We start from the raw sequence: 9,488 nt of genomic DNA on the forward strand, positions 1-9,488 counted from the left end.
TGGGAGGCGCGGTCATTGTGGACAAGGATCGTGAAAGCTTGATTTAAACTTTATGACATTACATACTTTATTTATGATTGGATTTTTACTCATACGCTTCCGCTAAACTTTGTTATTACACTTATGTTTTGAACACCTTTCATATGGATTGGTTTGGTTAAATGACATTTACTTTTACTATATACATTGTTCTATATGATTGGTGGCTTGATCCTGGTCAGTCACGCTCCCAAGCGGTGATACTCCGCGTGTGGATTTTGGGGGTGTAACACCCCAAAAATGAAAAACATGATATATAATAATAAACATAATATGATTTAAGGTAAATGGAAATGTGATACTAAAAAGGGGATTTTAAGGTTAATAGTTGCACATGTAACAAGACATAAGGGGGTAATAGGTAAATATTAATAAGTGGGGGTTAATTAGGGGAAAACCCACAAAACCCACACACTGTACGTGTGTGGATCGACCAGGAACAAGAAAAACAAGGGCTCACCCTTGTTCTCACCAAATTCACCAAATTGACAAAGGAAAATCGATGATTATCAATTGCATGTGGTAGAATTTCGATCAGTTACCCATATCCAATCAAGTGGTAAGTCGAATTTCTGGAATTGGTGAATTGTAGAACTAGGGTTTTGACCCAATCATGAAATTATGATATGATTTGTCTTGTTTAGATGATAAGAGCACTCCCTAGTGTAGGAACCATGCTTAATTTTAGTTAATTGAAAGAAAACCCACTTGGTGAAATTGTGTCATGGTTAACAAGTATCATAGTAATTATGAATTCATGTATTCTTGTTGTACGATCTTGTTTGAATTACTTGAATGCTAGACAATTTGATGTAGAATAAAGAATTTTAAGAAAATTGGTTGAATAATGATGATATATAGTTGAATTAGTAAACTATGCTTCAAATAATTGTACATTATGCTTATTTAGTGTAACGCACACAAGGTGTTTGATGAAATGCTTGAAAGAACAATTATGTGTAATATAGAGGAAATGACGAAATGAAATCGGGGTACTAAAAGAATGAAATTATGTATTTGTATAGGCGTGAAGGAAGAAGGCTCAAGTGCTAAGAAAACGGAAGGTTCACAAGATCGAGGTATGATCCGTTACATACGAAAGTTTACTTCTTTTTATTGATCGTTTGCAATTATAATGAATAACCCTTGATATAAGAATCATTCTATGTTTAATTATAGAAGTGTTAATAATGAATGGTAATCCCTTGTGGATTCGTTTAAGCTAAAAACGGACAATGCTAAGTTATGCAAAACGACCGGTTCTTTGCAACTAGGTCAATTAAGGATATGAAACCATCCGACTAGAATGGGTGGTCACGCAAGCAAATAACCGTATGCATAAGGTTCAATCCATTGAATGGATAGAGCGAAGGATTCTTAAGCTAAAAGTAATTAACCCGATGTTATCGGGTCGAATGCGGAATGCTTAAATCTCATTATGAGATTGTATGCCACACTCACTAGATGGGTAATCGAATGCGTATAAGAAATGGACGTATATAGATGATTGTAATTACCATGTTGGTATTGTGGACTAATTAAGCGCCTATACTAACTTTTTAATGTTTGGTGTTTAATGTAGGTAAATCCTCGACTTAGGTGATTGGACGACTTGGAATGTGCACACATGGTTTACGCCCGCTTCTCGCTTCCGTTGTTAAGTCCCTTTTGAATGGTCTAAGTCTTGGTCTTATGTAATCGAGTCTAGTTAGTATGTTGTCATCTTTGTCGTAGGGTAAAAATTTGGTAGATGGAAATCATGTCGTGACTAATGTGGACTTGTTTGTTCGTTTTGGGATTTTGTCAAAGATGTTTAATGTTTTAAGCTTGGGTTGTAAAACAGGTGGTTTATAATGTTAAACGAATAGGTCATGTCGAAATTTTCAAAAATATTTCCCTACTTATTTGTACGTAATTAATAGTAGGATTGGGGCGTAACAAGTTGGTATCAGAGCCTAGGTTTGAGGGATTCGAGCTGGAATAATAGCGCTTGAAGTCAAACCAATGGCTCTCGCGAAGGTGTGCTCGTTCCGAGATCGTCAACGAGGTAAAGTTTTAAATATTTGTTTAGTATAAGAATGTATAACTTATTCGCGGTTAATGTTATAAGCTATGTATGCTATAAAATAATGTTGGGGTAGAATAAGGGGTCTCGAGACAAACGCAGCTGGAAAATGGACTCGAGAAAGGGCCAAAATAATAAAACAAAGAACTGCTGCGTTTTGCAAAAAGGAAGCCCGTCGCCGACGGGTTAACCCCCGTCGCCGACGGCATCATTCTGTCCGACGCCCAAACTACCTGCCGACGGGTAAAAGGTGTCCGACGGCCATCATCCAAGCCCGTCGCCGACGGGTACATAGCCGTCGCCGACGGCTTATGAAATGCCGAAATGCTGAATTTGTTTTGTTTTTCATGCTTTGCGTTACCGGTTTGTCCGAAAGCTTATTTCATGGTTACGTAGCGTCTATAGTAGATTTAACAAGTGTATGTAATCGCAATTAGCAATCACAACGAGAATGGATTCGTAAGAATCGAAGGAAAGGAACCAAATGACATGGAATGGAATAAGTAAATGATAATTAATGAACAATATATATACCGAAAGTTTGTGAATTGTATTAAACAAGATATGCTATTATATAGATGGCTGATGCAAGCAACGTTAATGATAATGACGATGTGGCTAGACAAGAAGCGTTCGAGAACAAAGTTACGGAAGTAGCGGAAGGGGTTATGCAAGCAAATCTTCCACGGTTGACTCAAGAGGTAGAAAGCCGAGTTCTGGGGGTTGTGGATGCTATGATGACCAGTAAGATCGAAGAATTGAAAGAGCTAATTGAGGGGTCTAAAAGTAAAGGTAAGGAACGACGATGCACGTATAAAGACTTTATGGCGTGCAATCCGGCAACGTATGATGGTAAAATTGACCCGATCGCATGCCAAAGATGGATTTCAAATATAGAAGCAGTGTTCATTCGAAGTCGTTGTGATAACGAAGATAAGGTGATGTTCGCCACCGGCCAACTCACTTTTCAGGCAAAAGATTGGTGGGATGCACACAGTAAAGAGATAGGTGAAGAAAGGCTCCAAACGATGACCTGGCAAGAGTTTAAGGATCCTTTCATGAAATATCACTGCCCCCAGTCCGCCGTTGATAAGATTCAAGAGGATTTCTTACGCCTCCGACAGAAGAACGAGACGATAAATGAGATATCAAACACCTTCTTGGATAAGATGAAGTTTTGTGGAGAGTTTGTGCAAACTGAAAGGATGAAGATTAACCGCTTTTATGGCGTGTTAAAGGCAGAATTTAGGGAGTTCATCACTCCCTCGAAGTGTGAGACTCTTGATGAGCTCATCAACCTAGCGCGAGATAGAGAAATCGAGATCAAGAGGCAAGAAGAGCGTGGAGAAAAGAGACCTAATGAAAAAGGTGGAAATTCGACCCCGACCAAAAAGGGGAAGTATCAAGAGCAAGGAAGAAAGGATAAGTCGAAGAGTGGAATCACGCCGTGCAAGACTTGTGGGAAACTTCATACGGGGGAATGTTTGTTAGGCAAGAAAGGATGTTACAAATGCGGTAAGGAAGGACACTCATCTTATCAATGTCCGAATAGCCCAAAAACTTGCTTTAACTGTTTCGAAAAAGGGCACATCAAATCTGAGTGCCCGAAACTCCAGCAAGAGTCGAAGAAGGAAGATAAGAAACAAGAAGGTTCTAAGGCCAAGGGTAGAATGTTCCAAATTACATCCGAAGAGGCCAAGTCTCACCCGAATGTGATTTCAGGTATCTTTTTACTAAACTCCATACCGGTTTATGTTCTATTCGATACTGGAGCTACTATGTCATTTATTTCGAATGAAATTATACAACATCCGTCCTTTAAGATTGAACGAATGCCAGTGCCTTTAGAAGTAGAGATAGCCGATAGCAAGATGTATATGTTACATGAGGTTTGTAGAAATTGTAAATTCATTATAGAAGATGAAGAATTTGACATCGACCTAATACCCATGGTTTTGGGGGAATTTAAAATGATCGTGGGGATGGATTGGTTGGCGCGACACCATGCGGAGATTAACTGTGAAACTAAAGTGATGGTTATCCAAGCTCCAAGTGGAAAACAATTAAGTATTCAAGGAGAGAGAAACGTGGAAACCAAGTTGTGCACCTTGGTCCAAGCTTATAAGTATGTACTTAATGGGAGTAGAGCATACTTAGCTTATGTAGGAGATGCCCGACAAACCCTCCCGAAGCTTGAAGACGTTGAGGTCGTGAACGAATTTCCGGAGGTATTTCCGGAAGAACTGCCGGGACTCCCTCCCGAAAGGGAGATAGAGTTTCGCATCGAATTAAATCCGGGCGCGAAGCCAGTTGCGAAGGCTCCCTATAGACTTGCCCCCACTGAGATGCGAGAATTAATGACACAGTTGCAAGATCTTCTAGATAAGGGTTTCATACGCCCGAGTGTGTCGCCTTGGGGAGCACCCGTCCTTTTTGTTAAAAAGAAAGACGGGTCGATGCGCATGTGCATCGACTATAGAGAATTAAACAAACTGACCATAAAGAACCGCTACCCTTTACCTAGAATTGATGACCTTTTTGATCAATTACAAGGAGCGAGCTGGTTCTCCAAGATAGACCTGCGTTCGGGATACCATCAAGTCAGAGTACGGGAAGAGGACATTCCAAAGACTGCATTTAGAACCCGTTATGGGCACTATGAATTTCTAGTCATGTCATTCGGATTGACGAACGCGCCGGCTGCGTTTATGGATCTTATGAACCGGGTGTGCCGACCCATGCTAGACAAATCGGTAATAGTGTTCATAGATGATATCCTAGTCTACTCGCGAAGAAAGCTGAGCATGCAAGGCATTTGCGTGAAGTACTTGAAATTCTCCGCAAGGAGAAACTTTACGCAAAATTTTCAAAATGCGCCTTCTGGCTCAGGGAAGTGCAGTTTTTAGGCCACGTGATTAATGCGGAAGGTGTTTTAGTGGACCCATCAAAGATTGATGCTGTAATGAAATGGGTTTCCCCGAAAAGTCCGACTGAGATAAGGAGTTTCCTAGGTCTCGCGGGGTATTATAGGCGGTTTATACAGGATTTCTCGAAGATAGCTCTACCCCTAACCAGAATGACGAGAAAGAAAGAAAAATTTGTGTGGGGTGAGGAACAGGAAGAGGCTTTTCGTATATTAAAGGAGAAATTGTCGAGTCCTCCGGTCCTGACATTGCCAGATGGAACTGAAGATTTGGTTGTCTATTCAGATGCTTCCCATCAGGGGTTAGGTTGTGTTTTGATGCAAAGGGGAAAGGTTATTGCTTATGCGTCGCGGCAACTAAAGCCTCACGAGGTGAATTACCCAACACACGATCTGGAATTGGCAGCAGTAGTGTTCGCCTTAAAGATTTGGAGACACTACCTATACGGTGCGAGATGTACAATTTACTCGGATCATAAGAGCCTCAAGTATTTCTTTGAACAGAAAGATTTGAATATGAGGCAACGAAGATGGCTAGAACTTATCAAGGATTATGATTGTGACATCCTCTATCATCCGGGGAAAGCAAATGTGGTAGCCGATGCGTTAAGCCGAAAAGAGTATCCGTCTCCTCTCCGTGTAAAGTCCATGAAGATGGTAGTTACGCCACGACTACTGGAAACGTTACGGGAATCTCAAAGAAAGTCTCTTGGAGCAGAAGACTTAAGGAAAGAAAGGTTAAAAGGCGTTATTGATAAATTAGAAGAAAATTCGACCGGACTCAAGACGCGATTCGGCCGAATTTGGATACCCCGATTTTGTGAAGTCAAAGCCGCACTACTCGATGAAGCACATAAGTCACGATATTCGGTCCACCCTGGGGCTACAAAGATGTATCAAGACTTAAAAACCAACTATTGGTGGCCGGGCATGAAACGCGATATCGTCAAGTACGTCGCAAAATGCTTAACGTGTTCTCAAGTGAAGGCAGAACACCAAAAGCCTTACGGAGAATCACAACCATTGGGGATACCGTTGTGGAAATGGGAAGAACTAACGATGGATTTAGTAACCAAGCTTCCAAGAACGAAAAAGGGGTATGATACAATATGGGTAATCGTAGATCGACTTACGAAAAGCGCCCACTTTCTACCCATTAAAGAAGCTTATTCTTCCGAGAAAATGGCGGAAATCTACATGAACGAGGTCGTGTCTCGACATGGGGTGCCTGTGTCAATCATCTCGGATCGTGACACTAGATTTACCTCTCGTTACTGGCAAAGATTTCACGAAAGCGTGGGAACGAGATTGCACATAAGTACCGCCTACCACCCTCAAACTGACGGCCAGTCAGAAAGAACTATTCAAACACTTATTGATATGTTGAGGGCGTGTGCCTTAGATTTTGGGGGAAATTGGGATGACCATTTGCCACTGGTGGAATTTTCTTATAACAATAGTTACCACAGTGGCATTCAAATGGCGCCGTACGAATTACTATATGGAAGGAAATGTAGAACTCCTGTATGTTGGGGTGAAGTAGGGCAAAGGGAGCTCGCGCCAAGTGATTTAATAGCACTGACAAATGAAAAGATTGAATTGATTAGAGCTCGTTTGAAAGCAGCCCAGGATCGGCAAAAAGCTTATGGAGACAAGAGAAAGCGTCCTATTGAATTTCAAGTTGGAGATTTTGTACTGTTGAAGGTGTCGCCATGGAAAGGCATAATCCGTTTTCGTAAACGGGGTAAATTAGGACCTCGGTATATTGGGCCGTTTAAAATCTTGGCTCGTGTCGGAAGGGTTGCATATCGATTAGAATTACCGCCTACTCTAGACGGAATTCACAATACCTTCCACGTGTCTCAATTGAGAAAGTGCCTTGCGGATGAAACCGCGTTAGTACCTCTCGATGACATCGAGTTAGACGAGGGGTTGAATTATGTCGAAAGACCAATAGCCATTAAAGATGTCAAGGTAAAGAAGCTCCGCAACAAAGCCATCCGACAAGTGTTGGTACAATGGCAACACCGAAAGGGGTCAGAACTCACATGGGAAGCGGAAGATGAAATGAGGAGGCACTATCCATTTCTTTTTGGTATGTACACGTTTAAGATTGTTATGTCCAGGTTTCGGGGACGAAACCTCTTTTAAGGGGGGTAGACTTGTAACACCCCAAAAATGAAAAACATGATATATAATAATAAACATAATATGATTTAAGGTAAATGGAAATGTGATACTAAAAAGGGGATTTTAAGGTTAATAGTTGCACATGTAACAAGACATAAGGGGGTAATAGGTAAATATTAATAAGTGGGGGTTAATTAGGGGAAAACCCACAAAACCCACACACTGTACGTGTGTGGATCGACCAGGAACAAGAAAAACAAGGGCTCACCCTTGTTCTCACCAAATTCACCAAATTGACAAAGGAAAATCGATGATTATCAATTGCATGTGGTAGAATTTCGATCAGTTACCCATATCCAATCAAGTGGTAAGTCGAATTTCTGGAATTGGTGAATTGTAGAACTAGGGTTTTGACCCAATCATGAAATTATGATATGATTTGTCTTGTTTAGATGATAAGAGCACTCCCTAGTGTAGGAACCATGCTTAATTTTAGTTAATTGAAAGAAAACCCACTTGGTGAAATTGTGTCATGGTTAACAAGTATCATAGTAATTATGAATTCATGTATTCTTGTTGTACGATCTTGTTTGAATTACTTGAATGCTAGACAATTTGATGTAGAATAAAGAATTTTAAGAAAATTGGTTGAATAATGATGATATATAGTTGAATTAGTAAACTATGCTTCAAATAATTGTACATTATGCTTATTTAGTGTAACGCACACAAGGTGTTTGATGAAATGCTTGAAAGAACAATTATGTGTAATATAGAGGAAATGACGAAATGAAATCGGGGTACTAAAAGAATGAAATTATGTATTTGTATAGGCGTGAAGGAAGAAGGCTCAAGTGCTAAGAAAACGGAAGGTTCACAAGATCGAGGTATGATCCGTTACATACGAAAGTTTACTTCTTTTTATTGATCGTTTGCAATTATAATGAATAACCCTTGATATAAGAATCATTCTATGTTTAATTATAGAAGTGTTAATAATGAATGGTAATCCCTTGTGGATTCGTTTAAGCTAAAAACGGACAATGCTAAGTTATGCAAAACGACCGGTTCTTTGCAACTAGGTCAATTAAGGATATGAAACCATCCGACTAGAATGGGTGGTCACGCAAGCAAATAACCGTATGCATAAGGTTCAATCCATTGAATGGATAGAGCGAAGGATTCTTAAGCTAAAAGTAATTAACCCGATGTTATCGGGTCGAATGCGGAATGCTTAAATCTCATTATGAGATTGTATGCCACACTCACTAGATGGGTAATCGAATGCGTATAAGAAATGGACGTATATAGATGATTGTAATTACCATGTTGGTATTGTGGACTAATTAAGCGCCTATACTAACTTTTTAATGTTTGGTGTTTAATGTAGGTAAATCCTCGACTTAGGTGATTGGACGACTTGGAATGTGCACACATGGTTTACGCCCGCTTCTCGCTTCCGTTGTTAAGTCCCTTTTGAATGGTCTAAGTCTTGGTCTTATGTAATCGAGTCTAGTTAGTATGTTGTCATCTTTGTCGTAGGGTAAAAATTTGGTAGATGGAAATCATGTCGTGACTAATGTGGACTTGTTTGTTCGTTTTGGGATTTTGTCAAAGATGTTTAATGTTTTAAGCTTGGGTTGTAAAACAGGTGGTTTATAATGTTAAACGAATAGGTCATGTCGAAATTTTCAAAAATATTTCCCTACTTATTTGTACGTAATTAATAGTAGGATTGGGGCGTAACAGGGGGTGTGACAGATTGGTATCAGAGCCATTGGTTATAGAGAACTTGGTTTTAATATGGGGAAAACGTTTTTATAAAAACCAGACTATAACCAGTACAGTGCTCAACGATCCACAACGACGCCTCGCTCCACGTGCAAGACTCAACATCCTAGGTAAAAAGGTTTATGTTTATTGCCTACATGCTAGAACTACATAGAACTTTGCTCGTGGTATGCTTAGATTACATTGCCTACTATTCGTTATTGCTTGAGAACACTTGTGTGCTTACTCTCTTCTGTCAACGCACTATTCGCAAACCTCTCTTATTTATGTTACATTTGTAACATTTGTGCTCGAAATCATTATGAACAGTTCAGTTATCAATAAAACAACGTTATTTGATCCCAATGTTTGTTTGGTTATGTTTTACATTTTTCATGTTTTGACTTTTGTTCGATTTAAAACTCTACATCGCTTTCTTGAGAATTATACGCAAACTGGTGCGTAAACGAACACAGTTTAATGCGACAAATACTCCGGAACATCAACATATACTTAACATACCTTAAATAACCTTTACATAATTTAGAAATAAGTTTTGAA

General features: G+C 39.7%; 1 protein-coding gene across 1 annotated transcript; it reads left to right on the forward strand.

Moving 5' to 3' along the window:
- The first annotated feature begins 473 nt into the window (after nucleotides 1-473).
- Nucleotides 474-8,859, forward strand: LOC110880988. The gene is made up of 5 exons (XM_022129388.2): nucleotides 474-598; nucleotides 1,065-1,118; nucleotides 2,683-3,826; nucleotides 7,991-8,044; nucleotides 8,548-8,859. The coding sequence occupies exons 3-5, from the start codon at nucleotides 2,683-2,685 to the stop codon at nucleotides 8,562-8,564; spliced, it is 1,215 nt and encodes a 404-aa protein (XP_021985080.1). The 5' UTR covers nucleotides 474-598; nucleotides 1,065-1,118; the 3' UTR covers nucleotides 8,565-8,859.
- Nucleotides 8,860-9,488: the final 629 nt, after the last annotated feature.

Source organism: Helianthus annuus, chromosome 7, assembly GCF_002127325.2.
Source record: "Helianthus annuus cultivar XRQ/B chromosome 7, HanXRQr2.0-SUNRISE, whole genome shotgun sequence".
Classification (NCBI taxonomy): domain Eukaryota; kingdom Viridiplantae; phylum Streptophyta; class Magnoliopsida; order Asterales; family Asteraceae; genus Helianthus; species Helianthus annuus.